Below are 22,375 nucleotides of genomic sequence, written 5' to 3'. Positions count from 1 at the left end.
GCAAGACTGGGTTCTCAGAATATACAACGAAGACCATCACATACACGACCCCTCCTTTCCTGATAACACAAGTCCAAGAACCAGGGAGCTAAGATCTTATATTATTTGACACTCCCATTTCTACCAGTTTCTCCAGAAGCAACCACTGTAAATTATCTTCCGGGCAGTCTTCATCAGCAGCATCTTGGACATGTCCCCTTGTTCATTTATGGAATTGCTCCAGGATTAAAAATATGGAGAACTAACAGACAAAATTCTTAGGAAGAGAGAATAAACAGTCTAGGAGTAGACAGAGTGAAAGCATGTGCCTTCTTCATTCCTACCAGGATTCCCAGTGTCTGAACCCATTAATCCTACTACCACCAGCCTCATCCACACAGACGGGAGTCCAAAATCCTTTTTTTGGTTGCGTTTTTAAAATCCAGCTTATGAATTCTGTAATCTAGTTCATTCTCGAGCACATGACTCTCCAAAAACCTCTTCCTGAAATCATGCTGAGGCCCTCTTAACCAAATACTTAAAAATGAAGTCTCTAATAGAATATCGTAGTTTACAATCTCTCTAACACTGACAAATGCTTGCCTACTGACCTGCTTTATCTCTGCCGAGAGGATGGCTATTACAGATGCACCACTAAAAAAAGAAAAAAAAAGTCCTTTTACAGATATGTACGTAAGTCCTAGCTGAGTAAAGGCAGAGGGGCAATGACTGGGGTATGTATCTCCCTTGATTAGCTGAGAACAAGCTTATTCCAGCTGTTTCCTTCTGTATTAATACCCAAGAGAGAAGCAGAGAGGAGGAGTCCGAGACCAGCTGAGTACTGAATGCATCAAAATGTTTAAAGAATTCCATTTTCTGAGGGTTCTTTCTCAAGAACGAAAGGATAACATTTTCAACCTGGTTGGTTGAAAGACAGGTACCTTCCCAGGGAGCCATACCCTCAAAGACGATTCATGGAAAGACAGAACATGACTCTGGGTAAACAGGATGTGTTAAGACTGAATAATCCTCAGTAACTATCCAGGGAATCACTGCTCAGTTGTCGTCTGTCTCCACGTCCTTTACTCTTTGCCCCATGACAATAAAGCTCCGCCCCCAATATCCCATCAACACAGCTCCCATCTGTAAATTCCATCCTGCCTGTACCAACAGATCCTGTTTCCCTTGGCTTTCCTGTACCAGAGCCCCTGGGTTTTCTTCCTGCCTCACTGACCGCCCCCCTTCCCCTCTCTGGCTTGCTCATTCTTATCTACAGAGCCAATGGAGGTGAGGGTTCTTCTATGCTGACTGGATTGGCCCTCTCCCCCAGGCACACTGATCCTTGTAAAACTCCAGTAACGGAGGGCTGCTTTGGGTTCCCAGAGCACAGGGCTCCCTTCATTACAGGAGGTCTGTACAGGCTTTGGGTTCCCAGAGCACAGTGCTCCCTTCATTACAGGAGGTCTGTACAGGCTGGTTGCTTTGCCCAGAAAGCCTTTCCATTTTTCTTCACTTAACTCCTTTTCATCCTTAAGAGCTCATTCAAATGTGGTTTCCTTAGGTGAGATTTTCCTAACCCCCCAGCCCAAGTTAGGTCCCCTTTTTATCCACTAGCAGAGTCCTTACGCCTTTCCTTTATAATTCCATAAGCTGTCTATTTAATTTGTCCACGTGACTATTGGATTAGTGGCCGGGTCCATTACTAGAGGGATTACAGCAGAGATGGTCTCAGTTTGGCTTATTTGTATCTCCAGCATTAGACACTGTGCTTGGTAGACAAAGCAATTTAATGGAGATATCTATATCTACATATCTACCTCCATTACAACAAGATCATAGCCTAAAATTTTTTAACCTCATTTTGTGAAATTCTTCTGCAAACCTGTATTATAGCAATAAAGCTAACTTCATAAAATAAGATCTGAGGATACGGCAGAAAGGAATCGAAAGAAGACCTATGGATGAAGGACAGATGTTTACAGAGCTCATTTCAAATGTCTGGAAGTTATGGAAGTAGAAAATGATAAAAAATACAGGAATGTTTTTAAATAACCTGATTATCAAAAGTAAGATGAAAGTATCACAACACTTTCAGCAAATCTCTCCTTTATCAAATTTTAGAATACCAAGAATTCACAGATGCTGATAAACTAGAGCCCTATCAAATAGAAACCCGAAATAGGACATTTGGTGAACACATCAAAAAAAAAAAAAAAAAAAAAAAAAAAAAAAAAAAAAAAGCACACACCGCCAATTCTAAGAGAAGCCAAGTTTGTGATGACCAGATTGCATCCGACTCTGGGTAAGTTCAACATAATTGAGCTCAGCAGTTCAAAAAGATGGGCAGAGCAGGCATACAGCAAACCTAATTACAAAGTTTCCCTACCTCGGATAAGGACAGAAAAGAGGACACTCCTAGAAAGTAAAATGGTAGGATTGAATTAATCTTTTATATCAAATATAAACTCATTCCATGTATCTTTGAAACCTCAATTTAATGTTTGCCAGGCTTGACTGCTCTTGTTTTATATCCTCCTCTCCCACCAGAATATAGGACAGGAAATTAAAGAGCATAGTCTTACAAATAGATTTTCTACATTTTAATGTGAGTGATGGGTGTGGGGGGGCGGCAAGAGGAGACAACATCTGGATCCAAGTTGCTAAAAAAAAAAAAAAAGGGTAATGTTTTAAAAATAATGTAAATCCATGAAGAATTTACCTTTCCAAAGCCACTTTTTTTGGACAAAAGATCACAAAAATCCATTTTTGATTAAAAAAAAAAAAGGGGGAATCCTTAATCACAGTCTATATTCAAATACGAACCTAACCTAGTCGCTTAGTTGTAGAATGTAGGCAACACAACCTCTGCTCCTCATCCATAAAATAACCGATCTTCATTTCTTTACAAAGATTAAATAAGATAGCTGTGTGAGTGCTTAACACCCAGCTATACACAAAGGCCATATGCAATAGATTTTAGCTACTGTTACTCTCTGCAGTTAGCACAATGCCTGGTGGAGAACATGCACGAGAATATATTAGATTTATGGTAGCCAACCACAGATGGAAGTCTTCAGGCCTCAATATCAACCATAAAACTGAACACTTAAGGCCAGTTTTTTTTTTAAAAGGAGGTAAGGAGGAGAGGTTTAAGGAGACAGTAATGGAGATTATTTTAAAGGTCAAATTTGCACAAATAGGATCTGTGCCTGCAAAAGCATGCAGTCTTATAAACTCAAAGTAATCCTAGGGTTCTGTCTAGCTCAAAGGATTGTAAGCAAGCTTTCCAAAAAAAAAAAAAAAAAAAAAAAAAAAAATCACAACTATCCGCCCCATAGGGCTCTTCTCCTCTCCCTTACTCTGTTCAATTTCAGGAACATTGCTTCCTGATTTACTGCTTCCAGCTTGATTTCTTCTCTGATGCATTTCTCAACAGAGTTTTGTATGCCCACTTCCGCCAACCTCTGCTCAGGTTAGGATCCCATTACTTCAGCCTTCATGATGCGTCCCACAAAGTCAAAAACAAAGGTGTGCTCCTAATACTGCCTCTACCGATTAGGAGGAAGGGGGACGCCAGAGTGATTACTTGGGCCAAAGAACTCTGCAAAGGCCACAAAAAATCAAAATAATACAAATGCCAGATTTCAACTCTTAAGAAGTTCACATACATTGGACAGTAAAAATCGTTGGCTTATCCCTGTCAGAAGTCAGAAAACCCTAACATTTTACATGCTAATCAAAACAGCATCAAAGAATGAACCGGGCTCTTTTATTTCCCTCCATCCTAAACCAACTAACTCCATTCCTGCTTAAGACTAATTCCCAGCAACCAAGGATTTGTTTTGCATGAAACTTTCAATATTTCAATGATATTTTTTAAGTTCAGTACCATAGGATTATTTTTCGCAGATGCGGTCTTTATATGGAAGAAGTGAAAGGCAGAAATACAAACAATGAGCAGCGAGATGATCAAGCCCTCCCATCTTCCTCATCCTCAAGAGATCAATACTTGGGAGGGCACCAGGAGAACAGCCAGCCTAGGGATGACAAGTAAGTTTGCTGGTCTTCCACGTCAATTTCAATCAACTGATATTCAAGGCTACTTGGGGTACAGAGTTAAGGATTCTGAAACTGAAAGAGAACCGTGATTACTGTTCTCTGCCACAACCCCTGGCAAGAAGGTCCCATATTCGCTACCCCCCCTTAGAGAGGCCAACTCCCTCACTATGAAGAGGACAGGGGCCGAAACTAGATTCAAACCCAGATTACCTAGTTTCTAGCCTAGCACTTCCTATGTGATTTTTTTGTACTTATGTGTTTTTTATAGAAGTATCCTTCAGATCTCTAAGTCATGCTTACCTAGTTAAATTTTATTTTTATTTAATTTCTTTTTAAAGATGTTATTTGAGACACAGCAAGCACATGATGGGGGGAGAAGGAGAGGCAGAGGGACAACCAGACTCCTCGCTGAGCAGGGAGTCCCACACGGGGCTCGATCCCAGGACTCTGAAACCATGACCTGAGCTGAAGTCAGATGCTTAACAGACTGAGTCACCCAGGTGCCCCTCTCCCAGTTAAATTTTAAATTCCTGAGTGAACAGACCCTCTAATTCTTATGAAAACCCTCCTCTTCCATATCAATAGCTAGTGCACGCTTCTGTACGCAGCAAGTCCTGCAGTAGATGACCAGCTGCTTCTTCGAATAGGAACACACCACCCTCCCCTCTCATGTGCTTAGTCTCTTTGCCCCTCAATGGTCCAGTGCACAAAAATAATTCGGAAGTGCCGATATTGATCTTGTGTTGGAAATCAAGACCAAGAACTAGTAGACCAAGGACCATGGGTGAGGTTCAGAAAGGTAAATAGCTACTTAAATAGCTACTTAACTTTCCACCACCACCAAGAGACACCCACACACACACATGCCTCTCACCCATGGCACTTGGTAAGCACCAAAATCTGCACAGAGGTATAATGAACACCATACATTTGGAAAGACCTGACCGCCTAGTTTCCCACATGTAGCATGCAGGTGTTTCCATGTTGTGTGCTGTATACCGCAAAATGTAACAAGCCAATTAGACTACATGAACAGTCCTCCATTTGGGATACTTTGATAGGAAAATACACTGGTGTTCCTTCCACATTAATATACGTGTGACCAACATGCCCATGGTTATAATGGCATCTTAAACCATGACCCAGACTGAAACTGAGTCCAACCAAACCTCTGTACCCAGCTGCCATTTTGCTGAAAACAGAGGAACGTGGTATGCTACACAACAAGCATCAGAATCAATGAAAATTTGGGCCATGGGAAGCTCCACAGGTCCAAAGACCCAGGTACTCCCAGATACAGCACAAGGGAAATAGTCTGCAAAATGTTAACACTGAGACAAGCCAGTGAGATCTATGGAAACCCCCTGTATCATTTTTCACCTTTCCTAGGTCTCAAAGAAATTCAGAATAACCGTTTGAAGGGAGAAAAGAAAAGAAAAACAAACAAAAAAACACCAATTTCTTCCAAAGGTTTAAGAAGGAGCTTGATGAGAAAGAACCCCAGTTAGAGCCAGGGGCATTTTAATCACTCACAGAGAAGATGTGGTTGGTGTCTCAGGAACAAGTCCCCAGTCACTGCCCCACCCTAGATTCAAAGTTTTTTCCCCCAGAAAACTGAGCAATATTTGAAAAGGCAGGCTATAATCCAGAGCAGGCAGTAACCTCCTTAAAGCAGGAACAAGGGAGCAGTCACGAAGGGGGCACAGAAGCTTCCTACCCTCAACGCTTAAGTCCTACCAAAATTTTTCAAAATTATTCATACACATCAAGTCAGCAGTGGTATTTTTTCCACTTAGAATTTCTTAATTTTGAACATGGCTCAAAGACTCAGCAATAAAGATGTCCAAGAATATTGCAGGGAAATTCACCAAGGGGAGCGGGGAGGGAGCCATCATTCTGGGCTCATTTTTAAAGGAACTTAGAAATCTAGGACATGAAGAAAAATTTTCTGAGGAAAGATTACAAGACTTATGGCATGTGGATTTAGATAGAAAATAAATTTTGAGAAAGGTATGCATAAACAAACCTATCATCAGATCTGTCATTTTGTATATTTTGTGTTTCTATTACCGTCTCTGTATTTGCAAGGTCAAAACCTCAAATCAACACCACTGGAACTATGAAATGAAGGTATGACTTCTGTATTTGGCTGTTCTCCTGCCCTGAAATAAATTCTAAGGGTGGAATGTTTTTTTTTTTTTTCGTAATTAACATTTTTTAAAGATTTTATTATAGGAGGAGAGTGTGTGTGTATACAAGGGGAGCGGCAGGCAGAGGGAGAAGCAGGCTCCCCACGAAGCAGGAAGCCCAACATGGGGCTCAATCCCAGTACTCTGGGATCATGACGAGCCTAAGGCAGACCCTTAACCAGCTGAGTCACCCAGTCACCAGGGGTGGAATTACTTTTACTACAGAAGGCAAAACCAAGTAAACTCAATGGTTACATTTAGTCACTCTTCACATCTTGTTTCGGGGCTTCCTAAAAAGATGTGCATTTGCCAATTAACCAGATACTAACTGATTTGTGCATATATATTTCAGGTAGTATATATATAAAATGCAAAAATCAGCTCTGGTGTAATATTTCAGCATAAGATTAACAGTAGACTAAGGAACATAGGGATGTAGGCTGTTCCCAAAGAATCAATCATTAAAATTGGAAAGACCAAAGTCAAAGAAAAATATGTAATTTCAAGTCGTCGTCTCCCTTGCTCACGGATTCCCATCCAACACAAATTCAAGGTCTTATTCCCAGACTGGCCATCTACACCATAAAAGATAAACATATGATCCTTAACAAAACTCCTAGACTTTATAGCAAGATGCATATTCATGTCTAGAAGGCACAGTCATTTTTCAAATAAAAGGAATCTAGTGCCTACTTTGTGGATTCCTGTTTTTTTGTTTTTTTAAATACAGATTATTGGATGAGCACCTATGCTTACTGACAAGAGCACTTAAGAGTCAAGGCTACAGAGTACAAAAGTTTATGAGCTACTGAGAAGCAGGAAGGTAACACTGGATGGAAGTTGGGGCTAGAGATTTAGGTGGTCACAAATGTGCAGTTACATCAAGTCACTTAGATTCTGCTGGCCAACTCCACAGCTATAAATTCAAGGACCTCAACTACATAGTCTCCATAGTCCTTTCTTGCTTTAGAATTCTAAAAACATGGGGCACTTGGCTGGCTCAGTCCGTAGAGCATGCAAATCTTGATCTTGGGGTTGTAAGTTCAAATCCCATGTTGGGTGTAGAGATTACGTAATAAAACTCTAAGAACGTGACTCTTCCTGATCCTGTGACTATAAAACTCACCAAGGAGGACAATGAAGGGGCAGATTTTGATGTACAGTAATTCAGATTATTAACCTACATTTAAACACAAGCATGTTTTTATCAGTTAACATGTAACTTAAGCAATATCAAATCCAATGCTTTCTTAATTCTTTTTTTTTAAAGATTTATTTATTTGACAGAGAGAGAGATCACAAGTAGGCAGAGAGACAGGCAGAGAGCAAGAGAAGGAGGCTCCCTGCTGAGCAAAGAGCCCGATGTGGGACTCAATCCCAGGACCCTGAGATCATGACCTGAGCCGAAGGCAGAGACTTAACCCACTGAGCCACCGAGGCACCCTGCTTTCTTAATTCTAAGACTAAAATTCTGCCCATCTCACATGAACATGTTTCTACCATTTAAGTTAAATATCCCAAGAAAGTCTCCATATAGTTGCAGGCTGTTAGGACAAAATACACAAAATATTGAATTTAACATAAAAGGGATACACAGGAAATGCAAACAAGGACCAAAAACAATGCATTACAAAACTTTGAGATAAAACTTGAGACTTCATTAGCTCTAGACCAACGAGAGTCAGCCAAAAGCACCCTGTTCTCAATCTTATCCAAGTTATCACAAATATTTTATTTTTCCCTGAGTTTGTGCTTTAAGTCATTTTGAAAGCATTAATATAATGAGAGGTAGAACAGAAAGTTTAATAAACCCAGAGCCTCACAGAACAAGTTACCCCTGATCTATCCCATCACCGTTCATCTTTTTTTTTTTTAAAGATTTTATTTATTTATTTGACAGAGAGAAATCACAAGTAGGCAGAGAGGCAGGCAGAGAGAGAGGAGGAAGCAGGCTCCCCGCTGAGCAGAAAGCCCGATTGGGGCTCGAACCCAGGACCTGGGATCATGACCTGAGCTGAAGGCAGCGGCTCAAACCACTGAGCCACCCAGGCGCCCCCCATCACCGTTCATCTTAATTATTCTTCTACCATGTTGTATTAGATTCACTTTAGACTACTCCAGCAAGTCTTAATCAGACGAACTACTTCAGCTCCTGCCTGATAATTAATCTTCATAAAATACAATTCTGCAAGTTAATTTGCCTCGCACAAGCACAGACTCCCCTTGACAGCACCAGGTGTTATGGTGCTTGATGGTACAATTAAGCAAAATGGGAAAATAAAGACCATGCATCTCAACTTTTACCCCTAAACCTGCATTTAGACCGAAATCAAAATCAGTCCTGCAGGATTCTGAACTGCTTAATTCCCTGGATTTTTTAAAGGCACGCATATGGTAGAGAGAAATTTTAAGAAGAATGAAGTTTTCCATCTTAATGAGTCATTCGGATTGAAAAAAGTAATGTGAAACTAAACAAAAGTCAACTTAATGATCACACTCAGCATGTGAAAAAGTTAGATTTATTAAGATTTCGAAATCAGGCAAATGACTCCTAACATGATCATTGTTTTGTGATCCACCTATCAGATGTTCAACACCCGTGCATGGCTTATGATTACAAAGTGCACCCAAGAAAACACTTTGGAATAAGATGAAACTAGGATTTGAACTATTCGCTACACTGTAAGTAGTTAAGGACCAAGTTGCAGTATCTAAGATTTTTTGTGTAATCTCCCATTGTCATGTTTGAAGAATTATAGTCGCATGCACTCATTCGAAAGGGAAGTACATTAAGCTCATTTACTGCCTCTTTTTTTTTTTTTTTAAAGATTTTATTCATTTGACAGAGATCACAAGTAGTCAGAGAGGCAGGCAGAGAGAGAGAGAGAGAGAGAGAAGGAGGAAGCAGGCTCCCCGCCGAGCAGAAAGCCCGATGCGGGGCTCGATCCCAGGACCCCGAGATCATGACCTGAGCCGAAGGCAGAGGCTTTAACCCACTGAGCCACCCAGGCGCCCCCATTTACTGCCTCTTAATTTCAAGACCAATCCAAACGGAAGCTAACAAAAGCCTTTACAAGCACATGCCTAGCTTTCTTGAATCAATGAGAGTTTTACTCCAATTACAACAAACGGCATCACAAATCATACTTTGTTAGCTAATTTAGGCAAAGGAAGAACGAAAGAGAGAGAGAACAGGGATTGGCTACTTATCAGTACGGCTTCAGACAGTAAACAATTACTGCCCATGAAATACAGATGTTTACTAAATCCGCCTGGTCTCCAAGGCACCAGAGCATGGACCAGCGGCCTGACTTCCCTCGGCCCCCACGTCTGCTCCTACAGAGCGGGAAGAGCAATGCCAGCTCCCCGCCGGGCGGGAGCGTCTTGTAAGCACAGATCAGCACAGGAGCAGTAGTACATGAGTTTTCCTTTAGCAGGTCTGAACCCATATGAAAATCCATCTTCTGTTCCAAACCACAGTGCTCTGCAGCACCCTTCTGCCTTCCTTCACAAAGGTTTCTGATCAGGTTTACAACAATCTCCCGAGTTTAGCACCATGGAGAGAAGGAGAGAAGGAATAACCACCGGCGATGAGCCGGAACTTCTGACAATATGCAGTTTTTAAAACCGATTTTAAATATGCTAGTTCTAATTCCCCTTGTTAATGTGTATGAACAAATCTAGTCTCCGTGTCTCACATATGGTCATATTAATTCCCATGCTGTCACACTTGACCTCCAACAGGATGCGGTCATCAGTGGAACCAGCTTCGTAAGAGAGAGACCCTTGGAATAGTGTCAAAGCCGCGCACCTTCTAAAGTTACTTTCTAAGGTCCAATACAATTTTTCACATGGGGGATACAATGCTTTACTCTCCTGTACTGCCCTCTTCGTCTGCAAACTAGGAACCACGTAAAAAGAGACGAAATCCTATGCTGGCCCAGAAGCACTCGGTGGGGGAAAGCATGTAGTTCTACACAAATTTGAGGAATCTGTTTTTCTGCTGGAGGTCGGCACTGGCAACATCCCAAATAGTATGCCCCCCTACCCCCCCCCCCACCCCCACGGCCCATCCTGGCCTACGCTCCTCCCTGCACATGAGTCCCTTTCATTCCCTCCTCTCCTCTTTCCCTAGTTATTTCCTTCCCATTAGAAAACCTTCCCCAGGGGCATCTGGGTGGCTCAGTGGGTTAAAGCCTCTGCTTTCAGCTCAGGTCATGGTCTCAGGGTCCTGGGATGGAGCCTCGAGTCAGGCTCTCTGCTCAGCAGGGAGCCTGCTTCCTCCTCTCTCTCTGCCTGCCTCTCTAACTACTTGTGATCTCTATCAAAAAAATAAATAAAATCTTAAAAAAAAAAAAACCTTCCCCATCCCTTCAAAGGAAATTCTCTGTATCCTCCAAGCTCAAATGGAAAGCTACTTCCTAATGAGCCCAGAAAACCTCTCCCGCCCCCACATGCTTCAACAACCCCTATTTCATTTGGACTTCTATTTCAAGGTTTTTTTTTCAATCCAGTGTTTCCCTCTGCTCTGATGCCAGGGGCTCTGACCCATGCCCAGCAGTGTCTGGCAGGATATACAGAGGTCCACACATCCGGCATTATCTCCCACTATGAGCAGTAGGCACAGTGTTAGAGTTGAACAATGCTTTATCCTTCCACAACTCCATAGTCAAGTTAGTGGCACAAACCTAACAAACAGTAGGAACTATGAAGCAAAACACTTGGGTTCACAGCATAGAGTCTGGACCCATACCACCTGGGTTTGAAGCCCCGCTCCAACGTTTTGTGATCTTGGACAAGTTCTACACTTCTATGCCTCAGTGTTTATTTTCTGGTCTGTAAAATGGAGGTAACACTGCTCACCTTTCCAAAATTGTGATGATCAAAGGCATTAATGAAAAGTGCTCAGAACGGTGTCTAAGAGCAACCACTCCATGGGTGACCATTTCAAATGCAGGAAAGTCCACAACATGGGCTACTGTGCATGAACTTCTGTATATACCATAAAAGTCAAAGCGTTGATTATTCTGTTGGTGAAACCATGGGAGTCAAATCATCCCCAGGAAATAATTTCGCTCAGGTTAGCTGTTAAATACTCTTCTCTTACCCCATTTCTCTCATAAGTTTGCCCAAGTCATATCTAAAATTTATAAACAATTTCATGTCCCTATATTTCCACCCTTGTGTTATAACTACCTTTTGGAGTTAGCTTAGATAATACAGATGGACCCTCTATTTCCCAAAATGCGAAAACTAAAGAGGTATAGAGGTTGGGGGTTGGGGAACCACAGCCAAGTGAAGGCATTCGAGATTAACTCCCCTCCTGCTAGTCTTACTTTGTGAACCTACTCTTAATTCTGATCTTGTGCTGACAATTAATCAAATCATTCCCCTCCATTACATTTTTGATAGAAATCTATTTCCAGAAGCCATTTTCCCCTTTGTATAATTTAATAGAGGGCTTTAATGTAGCCACAGTAATGTCATCTAGATTTGATGAATGCCATACCAATCCTGAAGTGTACCCCCCCCTCCCTAGCCTGAAAAGTCTAACCTAAGGTTTCACAGTTTAGTAGAAAACAAGACCTGAAATAAAGAGTTTGTCATGGAAATTCTGACAGGAGGACAGCGAAGCCTTAATTCTGTCACCAAGAAATGTTTCCATGTTTCCCTTCGTGGCATCATTCTTTCCTCTAATACAAATCCAGGCTTTGTAAGTACCGCAAAAGTTTCCATTTGGCTCTGAAAAATGTTTTCTGCAGAACCGTTTGAATGGGGAGCCCTGCTCCACCCTGCTGGCCTGGTAGTTCAGCACATGCTCTTCGGAGAAGGGGAGAGGAGCCTGGGCTTCGTGGGATGCTCCCGGGATGAACGCGTGCAAAAAGTCAGCGCTCCTACATGTCTGGCATCTTGCAGCATTTACCGTTCATCGTCCCTCTCCGTAGAGGGAGATTTTTTTTTTAAGAATTTATTTATTTATTTGATGGAGATCACGAGTAGGCAGAGAGGCAGGCAGAGAGAGAGAGGAGGAAACAGGTCCCCCGCTGAGCGGAGAGCCCAATGTGGGGCTCGATCCCAGGACCCTGGGATCATGACCTGAGCCAAAGGCAGAGGCTTTAACCCACTGAGCCACCCAGGCTCCCCCATAGAGGGAGATCTTTAAAGTGACTAAGTCGGTTCTAACAGTTCTGCTTGGGTGTTTCTATTGCCACGCTCATGCGGCCGTTCTCACATCAAGACACAGAAACCTTTCGGGTACATGAAGTTTAAAAATACCAGGATCAATAAAGCTGAGCAACTACTCCCTCTGGAGCACGGTCGTCTGCTTTCAGCGGTTAGCCATCTCGAAGCAAAACAGAACATTTAAAGGACTGTACCAAGGACGTGTGGTGGAGCTGGTTTTCATTTTTCACCCTGTACCCAAGACCTTTCCCCGCTCAGGCTATGGTCCATAATAGGCTCTTGCTACATTTGTAGCAATAAGATTCATTATGGATGCCTGGATACATCCCTAAAGACAAGAGGCACACTGAGTGCTTTATCCCTCTTAGGTTTAGCATTGCCGAGAACTTAAAGATACAAATTAGCATTTTCTGTTCTTTATTTTGAATAGAGATGCTTAGCCTCAGAAAATACTTTTCCTTAAGTCACTAAAGATCTATCCTAGTTGACAGAACTGTGAACTATAAACTAGATTTTTAAAAATGGTATGCAGGCAGAAGTGATCCTTCTGGCTATGGACTTCCATATCATATCTCTCTTTTTATATAATCACACACCCAACAAATATTTATACAGTCTCTACCAAGCGCCAGGCACTGCGTTAAACCCGGGAGATGGAAATAAGTCTCACTCCTTGTTCTCAAGGCTGGCAGAGACGACAGACAATACGGGGTAAAGGGTCCTGGGAGAAGCAGAGCATCCAGAATAGCGAGGAGGATGGAAAAGGTCAGAACTAACCTTTAGGCTAAAACTTACAGGTGAAACAGGTGGTAGCAGGGGGGAAAAATATATATATATATATATATTTTTTTTTATTTTTTTATTTTTTATTATATTGCAGTTTCCCGGAAAGTGTCCTGTTCAAATTTTATATATATATATAATACCCAGGCACCCCAATCAACCTTCATTCTTATAGAAGGGATAAGAAACACCATCCCAGGGGCGCCTGGGTGGCTCAGTGGGTTAAAGCCTCTGCCTTCAGCTCAGGTCATGATCCCAGGGTCCTGGGATCGAGCCCTACATCGGGCTCTCTGCTCAGCAGGGAGCCTGCTTCCCCCTCTCTCTCTCTGCCTGCCTCTCTGCCAGCTTATGATCTCCATCTGTCAAATAAATAAATAAAATCTTTAAAAAAAAAAGAAAAGAAAAGAAACACCATCCCGTTCAGGTGAGCTGATAGAAAGATCTACCCTGAAACATGCCTTCATAATGGACTGTCAAAGGCTGAGGGAAACTGTTTAACCCCTAACTGCTGGAAAACAGCTTTGGTTGGAGTCACAGGTTAAATACAATATTTGGGGTGTGCTTAGAGAAAAGGCTCCGGGTTCAGAACGGATTCAGAGCAGCATCCTGAAGTCACAAGTATGCATTTGATTCCCTGCAGACCCCCCCCCCCTGCCAAATATCCAGTGTTGATCATTCTGAGCCACAGTCCTCCCTTGATCATGGTCATAGGTGGGGATGGATTCTTTTTTTTTTTTTATATTTTATTTATTTATTTGACAGAAAGAGATCATAAGTAGATGGAGAGGCAGGCAGAGAGAGACAGAGAGGGAAGCAGGCTCCCCGCTGAGCAGAGAGCCCGATGCGGGACTCGATCCCAGGACCCCAAGATCATGACCTGAGCCGAAGGCAGCGCCTTAACCCACTGAGCCACCCAGGCGCCCCTGGGGATGGATTCTAATATGGTCTCTAGGGTATCCTAAAGATCCTAGCTTGGTTGTTCATTTTGATTTGTGACATTAAAGAATAGGGAAAAAGGCAGGAAAAACATGCTAAGATGAATCCGATCAGGCTAGGTAAGTTACTTGGCATATCAAGTAAGCAGGGCACATTTGGAGGCCGTTTCTATCACTGAAATTTGAGAAGTGTGCCAGTCCTGTTGAGGGGGAGATCAAGTTGGCTCTTTCCCTTTTCCAGTGGTGAAAGTAATAGATAAGACCATTTTGGCTCCACTGCCCCAGAGAAGACAAGACTCGAGCAGCGTGGCAGGTGGCTGTGCTGCCCAGGACAAGAGTTTTTGGAAGCCCCGGCCACACAAGACTACAGACAGGAGACAGACCTTCCAGGCTGGAATCTCAACTTCATCAATGACCAGATCAGACAAATCTTTCCTGGTGGGAGGAGGGGGAAACAGGCTGAGTGCGCGGCCCTGCTCTCGGCTAGACTTGCAAGAGGAAATTAGCTCTGAGTAGATCAAGCAAACCAGGAGAATGCAAAGCCAAACAAAAATCAAAAGGCAGGGGCACCTGGGTGGCTCAGTGGGTTAAAGCCTCTGCCTTCGGCTCAGGTCATGATCCCAGGGTCCTGGGATCGAGCCCCTCGTCGGGCTCTCTGCTCAGCGGGGAGCCTGCTTCTCTCTCTCTCTCTCTCTCTCTCTCTCTCTCTGCCTGCCTCTCTGCCTACTTGTGATCTCTGTCAAATGAATGAATAAAATCTTAAAAAAAAAAATCAAAAGGCAAATTCTGTCCTCGGGGGTATTTCAGATCTACAAAGGGACAAGCTCGTCTGCATCTCTAAGAATCTTAAGAGAATTATTTCATGGCCTCTGGATCTGCTCTGCACTCCTCTTTGCTCTCCCCAGTGTTTATGGCCCCTGATTTCAGTATTTGGGGCAGCAAATGTTCACAGTGGGACCCTCCTGGGTGACCTGCCCAGGTAATACTTTTTCAGGGCTGCCCATCCAGCCTGCAGTCTAAAGGACACAGTGTCCATGAAGTATAATCCAAGAGATCTTCAGAAAAGTTTCCCTGCTTCCACTCAGACTGCATCTCGGGGAAGGGAAGAAGCAGGGGGAAAAATCTTTATGTGCTTATAAAAGGCTGTCTACATAGCACAGATCAGAAACCCAGTTTTGAAGGATGACACCTCACATCTTGAGTCAATGTTAAGAACTGGAAGACTCCGTGAAATAACGACTATTTTAAAAGCCAGCTCCCATGAGGTGGTGACTCATTTGGAGCATACGCGCCTCTCTAAAGTATACTTAGCTGCAGATACCGCGCCTGACCAAAGGGACATACTACACACCGGGAGCTAGAAGTTGCTGCCTCCATCGGGTGAGAAAACAGATAAGGAGTAAGAGAGTCACCCCCAGCTACCATCTCCAGAGGGTATGTTGCCAAAAGCACAGGATGAGAAGGAGATACTCCCTGGAAGAATGGGACTATCAAAGAGAGCAGGAAAGATTTTAAGATGGAGAACATTAAGAGAAAACAAGTATATTCTAACTTAAATGTAGTCTAAAATGGTCAGATGTTAGGGGCGCCTACGTGGCTCAGTAGGTCAAGGGCCCAACTCTTGGTCTCAGCCAGGTCTTGATCTCAGGATTGTGAGTTCAAGCCCCACGTTGGGCTCCATGCTGGGCATGGAGCCAACTTCAAAATGGCCAGATGTTAGTACTTTGGAGAATGCTAAAATGGAAGTGTTAGGTAACTGTATACCTGTGCAATTAGAAAGCACTGTCCTGAGCTAACATCCAGAAGTTATAAGATAATCAGCATGTGCTTACTCGAAGTCAGATACAGAGGACACATGCTAAACATGTGTTATGCGGCAAGCAGATAGCAGGACACAAATAGGTTGTATATGAAGTAGTGTATGATTTAAGACTTGTAGGTGCAATACAGAAACTCATGTAAGGAGACCTCTGGTTTACTTCTTCAAACAATAGTGCATAAAGTACATCATCACTGCTGTATTTTGTTTAGTTTATAAAAACTAAATTTCAAGAATTAAAGGCAATTCAGGGAAGGATATCCACCATATATGGGGGGAGGGGGGGGACCAAATGGCAGGATTTAAAATTTTGATCTCTTAAAGCTATGAGTGAATGGATAACTTAAAAAGAACTTACCCTGAGGAAGAGAGAAGGGGATAGAATTTCACTTTTTACTTTATGGGAGTTATGCCAACATAAGACTATTAATCTGCTGAGCCACTCAAAAAAGTCCATACGGTCTTGGGGGGGGATCATGTAGGCCCCCCTTGTGCCCCTGATATAGCCACTCTGATTTCACTAACAAAACGGCCTCCAACAAGGTCTAAAAGAGACCAACCTTATCCTGAAGTCTTAGTACATAAGAAATGGTAAAGTTTAACATGCCCCCTTTCTCTCCAACAAGAATTCTTATGTTCCCATAGGTCCCCACCCAAATATTACAACAAACGATAGACGCAAATCACAGTTGCTCAGAACCACACTTTCCATGTTTAAACTTCTTTTTAAAAAAGTCACATTTCAAGCCATGAGCCAAACATTGCCTAATGTAAGTTCAAGTCCACAACTAAGAAATGTGAAGAGCTCCACCTTCCTTTCATCTCTTATAAAGAGGGATGCAACGCGCTGTTCTCTTTATTCTTTAAAGGAATAGCTCTTGATCTCCCAATGTTACTGATTTTTATTCAATAGGGGTTTGAAGCACCTGGTGAAGGTAGAATATTACACCATAAAATACCTGCATTGAAAACAGATTTAGAAATTCTAAGAAACAAGTTCATGAATTTGAAGAACTTTAGAAGTTAAACCAATTTGCCCAATTTTTGAGTTATAAGTACACAGTGTCTCCCTAACGTGCTTACCATTAAACAGCATTAGGATAATATTTTCCACGTTGAAAAATACACTTCCCACTTGCCCTAATAAACCGACGCCCAAATGGGAAATGTAACCAGAACTAAACAAACATAATATAGTGAGGAGAGCTAAAAGGTGCACTAAGACCCTGGGATGCCTTCGCAAGGTACGAAGTATTAAGTTTAAACAAATAGAGGGAGAGTATAAGAAATGAGATACTTGACGTGTATAAAGAAGGACTACAGCTCTAAGGTGGAAATAAATGGATTTCTTTTCAGATGCAATCAGTAGTATGTATACTCATTAAAGATCACATTCACCCTAAAGGAAAAAACATGCCTCCTAGCACAGCAATACATTATAATCTAGGTAACTTTAAAATGTGTTAACTTTGTTCTGAACAATAATCAGTAATTAAAAACACAAAATCACTACAGTGGCCTAAGATTAGTTACAATGAGTCCAACCCGATCCAGAGGTAAGAGATAAAGAACAAAAAAACGAGCAAGAACAAGAAAAGCCACATGAATACAAAGTGATTCCATTTCTTTTTCTCAACACCCACACAAAGACAGCAGTTTCTGACAAGAATGTTCTTGGCAAAAAATAAAGTTACAGGAAGGTTTTTTTTCAATGAGAAAAAGGCAGCTCCATATGCAGATTACTAGGCGATACGATTTTTTTTTAACGGCCCAAATTTACAGACCTCATTTTGAAAATATCTAAGCATTTTTTTTTTTTTTGGATCACAAAGAAAAGATGACTAGAAATACTGTTCCTGTTTGGAATGCTTATTTCGTGTTGTACTTGAAAATAAAATCCAACGTGGCAGCTTACCTTGGCACTGGAAGCCTTGTTTCCCAAACCCCCTGAAAAACAGAAACAACAAAGTATCTTAACATATTTTGTGTTGTATACCACATTTTAAGCCAATTATGAGTAAAAGTATTCAATAGAATAAGGGTTTGTACATGAAAAGCAACGATTCGATAGCAAAAACATGCCTAGATAGAGTACTGAATAAATTCAACTTTGAGGGGGGGGGGGGGGGGACTCTGTATAGCCTTCAAAGCCTCATTAAATTATTTCAATGTATCAAGGTTCTTTCCAGTTCACATTTTGTTAATGATACTTAAGTTTCCAGATGAGAACATGACTATGATATTCAGAGTTGGTATAATATTCAACAAATAAAGACTTTACGGTTGAAGGAAGTGCTTCAATTTTGTCCCTAAAGACAAAATGAAAATCCTTTTTCTCCCTAAACGCAACTAAAAAGTGGCTTCATTTGTTATGAAGGTACTTCAAATAGGTGTCTAGAAACCGCCAATTGGTACTACCTCACATTAAATTTTGGTTTAAAAGGAGCCAGATTTCACAAAATATTATTTTTATTGGTTGTATCTGAAGTTAACGATCTAATTTTTTTAGAGCATCAGTAACATTCAAAGCAAATACAGAAGCTATTTTGTTCTGGTAAATTACTTTAGAAGACTTATTCTCTGATCAGAGAGCCCTAGCAGGGACATAAAATTGTAAACACTGTTTCAACTATGATGAACCACATTACAATTCTTAGTCATGATCTCTTGCTTTACATAGCATTTTAAGTTGACAAAGCACTTCATATATCTTTATAACTTAGTCATTCCCCCAAACACACGTAAGCCCAAACATTTGTAGTTTTAAAGTATCAGTATTTTGATATTTAGAACAAACTTGTAAATTAAGGACCTACAGGCACAATGAAAGACAACTGAAGTTAAAACCACTGCTAGATGATCCTGGTATTTTCTCGGAACTTTCAAGTAGTTTCTGGTTAGGTCGAGAAGCATTACAGGAATTACTCAGGGAGGAAGCTGACAGGGAGACCTTTATTTTCCACTTCACATTACACCTGACCCGAAGTGCCATAGCAGGTCACCAGGGGCTCAATCCTTTAGAGCAACTGATAGTGGAAAGACCTTGGCTAGCCTGGTTATGTATGTTGCAAGTACCTTTCCTAATTCATCTACTTTCCCCCCAAAGTAGTCCAGAGTCTCAGTGTTCCCTTTTTATGAGATCTCCCAATTGGCATGGGAGGCTGAAGATGTCCCCTTAACTAGATGCAGTAATCTCTTGCCCTGATGCTCCAAGAATTTTTAGCTAGCCTTATCTACAGTTACTTTGAGCACAACTGCTTCATATGCTGACTACAGGGAAAATCATTCGCAGAGGTGGCTGTGCTTTTTGTGAAAACACTTCTGAGATTTCTAAAAAGGAAAGGAAAATGCACCTCGTTTAGTATTGTCTGTGGGGGACTCTCCCTTACAGACACTTTCCCCAGGTACTGAATAGCCATCCATAAAGGAAAAGTTAAGCATCATAGCACCTTTGTGGGACCCTTAGAAGCGATTTCCTCCAGATGTGATGGATTCAGAGAATGTCACCCATAAAGGAAAAACTTAAGCTCCTTATGAGCACATCTGCGGGGCTCATGATTCCCCCAGGTGTGGTGAACTCAGATGCCATCCATAAAGGAAAAGTTAAGCATCTTATTAGCATCACATTTCTGGACTTTACCCTTGGAGTTGTTTCCTCCAGGGTTGGTGGGGGGCGGGGGGGGGGGGGAGGGTGATGGATTCACACAGCTATCCATAAGTTCTGCCTAGGGCCCCAACAAGATACATGCCACCGGGAGGGTTAGTGGCACTGTCCCCGCAGTCGCCATAGCTCTGACTTGGAGTTTCCCACCTACATTCAGGAAGAGGAGATAGAAAAAGCCCAGGTATCTGCCAACCTGAGGAAGAAAAACTCCTTACTGCTCTGCTCACACTAGAGCACCTGGGGTTCCCTGAGGTTCAGCTTTAAACTTTGGGGGTATTTTTCGAGGCGGGGGGGGGGGGGGTGTCACTGATGTTTTGAGAGTAAGAGCCATTAGCTCTCACCAGAAAAGGGTATATACAGTTCTGCCTAGTTTCGCAGGGTTCAAAGACCCCCGGAGGCCATCCCTTTATCAGTCCCCCCCTCCCCGCCCCAAACTCCTGGACTCACAATGCCGGCATTCACTGTAAACTCTACCTGAACTCCAACGCCTTACAGTAGTTTTCTTAACTAGGGCCTCTGTCCTCATCTACCGGGCTGCAGGTCTAATCTCGTGTTGACAGGGTCTATTTTAAATGACTCCCTCTGCCCTTCTGCCATTTGCTGCTCGGTTTTAATTCCCCCTCCCCCACGGCAAGCTTGCAACAGTTTGCTGCCTCTCCGCTCTCCCTGGGCTCACCCGGACGAGTCCGGTCTCCCGTGCCCGCAGATACAAGCTACAGTAGGCAAGGACCCAAGGTCCCAGAGGAGTCCAAGCCCGCTGGGAAACAGCACCCTCCACCCCACTCCCTCCCCCACGAAGGCGCCCAGCCCGGCTCGTCTCTAACTTGGACCTCGCGGCGCAGTCGCCGCCGCTCCCCCGTTACTCCCGGCGTTTCTCCGGGAAACTCTGCCCTTTGGATTCTCTTTCTCGCTCTTCCCTTCGCTCACACCCAGCGAGCGGCGCTCCCCTGTCCGTACAGAAGGGCGGGTGCGCCGGGGAGACCGAGGGGACCCGCGGAGGCGATCCGTGTCGCTGCGGCGCGGGGCCAGCCTCCCCCCTGCGGCAGGGGGTGTGTGACCCGGCGCCGACTTCCCCGGGAGTCCTGCCCGCGAGTGTCCCCGGCGCGCGCGCGTCGTTCCGGGCGAGAGTTCGGACTCGGCCGGCTCTCTCCCAAGTTCCCCGAGTGAGTCAGCCCCAGAGTGGGCGCGCCCGAGCGAGGATCCCCGGGATGCAGGGACCCGGACTGGAGAGGGACGGGTCCCCAGCCCCGGGCGCCCCGGGGTGGGGGGGGAGGAGGGGGTCCTGGCGGCCGCCGTGCGCCCCGGCCCGCGCGCACCTACCAGATGAAGTCGGTGCAGTGGCTGCAGAAGGTGGGCTGCTTGAAGAAGCGGGCGATGAATTTGTGGTCCTTCACCTCGTGCACGTTCTTCTGCCTCAGCGCCCCTTTGCGGGCGAAGCGGTTGGCCACGTCCTGAGACGCCGTGGAGTCGTTGGCCGGGAAAACGTCAGCCATGGTCCCCCCAACCACCTCTTGCCTCCGCCGGGGAGCGGCAGCAGCCGGGGACGACCGGGGGGCGGGGGCGGGCGGGGGAGGGGCGGCGGGGCGACGGGCGACCCCGGGCGGGGGGCGGGGAGCGCGGGCCGGCGGTCGCGGTCGCGGCGGCGGCCGGGGAGAGTCGGGCCGGAGCGGGCGCGGGAGCCGGAGCCGCTCGCGGGCTGGCTGGCTGGCTGGCCCCACGCTCACTGACAGCCGGGCGCCCGGCGCTCGCGCTTCCTACTCTCGGCGGCAGAGGCGGCCCGGAGCGGCGCCGCCCACCGCGCATGCCCGGAGCGCGGGAGCCGCGGGGGCGCGCGCGGGGCGGACGCGGGCGCCAAGGGAGTCTGCGCCTCCGCGTTTTGCGCGCAGCCCCGGGAGGGGAGGCGGCAGCCCGGGCCGGGCCCGCCCGATTTGGGGAGCGGAGGAGGACGCTGGGAAGGGCGGGCCGCTCTCCGCCGGCTTTTTCTTTTCCTCCTTTCCCTCCCTCTCCTCCCCGCCCTCCGCTCGCTCTCCTCCTTCTCGTCCTCCTCCTCCTTTTCTTCCGCTTCTCGGGCTCTGCCCGCTGCTCTCCCCGTTGCCTCCTCCCACTCCCCTGCTCATCCTCCCCCTCCGGGCGCCCGCCTCCCGGCCGCCCTCGCTCCGGCGAGAAGTCCGGTTCCCTGCGCGGAGCCCCGCGTCGCCTCTCGGTCCGACCTGCTCCGAAGCTCGCCCTTCCCCACCTTCCAGGACCCGCCGGTGCTCCGGGCCGCGATGCTCAGGTTTTGTGTCCCTCCAGCTGGCCGTGCCCTGAACTGCCCCAACCCTCAGCCCGCACCCAGCGCTGCTTACACAGGACAGGAGCAAGGGCGTGTTTGTAAATCATCGCTCACGGACCACCCTACCACCTGCCTCTGCGGGGCTGTCTTCACTTGCATCTTGTGTAGGACTCTAGTGTGCACACGTGGGGTGGTTAAAGGACCTGTCCTAGTTATTTATCCCGTTACTCGCTGGCTACTAGGGTGACGACGTTGACTGTCAGCCTTTCTTGATTTTACAAGTCCAGAGCCTTAATTTAGAAATCATTTTGCATCCCAAACTAATTACCGCAATACTGGCAGGTGCAGAGTCCAGCCAGAACACTTGTACTACTGAGTAAAACTGCTTGTGAAAGGGTAGCTGTTACGCACCTGCAAAGACGCACGCGGGGATGTACCAGCTAATCATTTGCTGAATATTTATTAGTTCTACCTCCAGGACGCTGAAATACG

The 22,375-nt window shown here is 44.7% G+C and overlaps 1 protein-coding gene across 3 annotated transcripts in view; it reads right to left on the bottom strand.

Moving 5' to 3' along the window:
• The window catches only part of PRKCA (protein kinase C alpha), a 407,772-nt gene extending 386,371 nt beyond the window's left edge, over window positions 1–21,401 (bottom strand). Inside the window, exons 1-2 of one of the 3 annotated variants that reach the window (XM_047708148.1) lie at window positions 20,932–21,401; window positions 17,863–17,894 (exon numbers count right to left, since the gene is read on the bottom strand). In XM_047708148.1, the coding sequence (XP_047564104.1) occupies window positions 17,863–17,894; window positions 20,932–21,104 (205 nt within the window). In that variant the 5' untranslated portion in view covers window positions 21,105–21,401. The remainder of the gene's footprint in view (window positions 1–17,862; window positions 17,895–20,931) is intronic. The other 2 variants (XM_047708150.1, XM_047708149.1) reach the window with 2 other exon arrangements.
• Window positions 21,402–22,375: the final 974 nt, after the last annotated feature.

This window comes from Lutra lutra, chromosome 16 (assembly GCF_902655055.1).
Source record: "Lutra lutra chromosome 16, mLutLut1.2, whole genome shotgun sequence".
NCBI lineage: Eukaryota > Metazoa > Chordata > Mammalia > Carnivora > Mustelidae > Lutra > Lutra lutra.
This window is presented reverse-complemented; position numbering and strand designations above follow the sequence as displayed.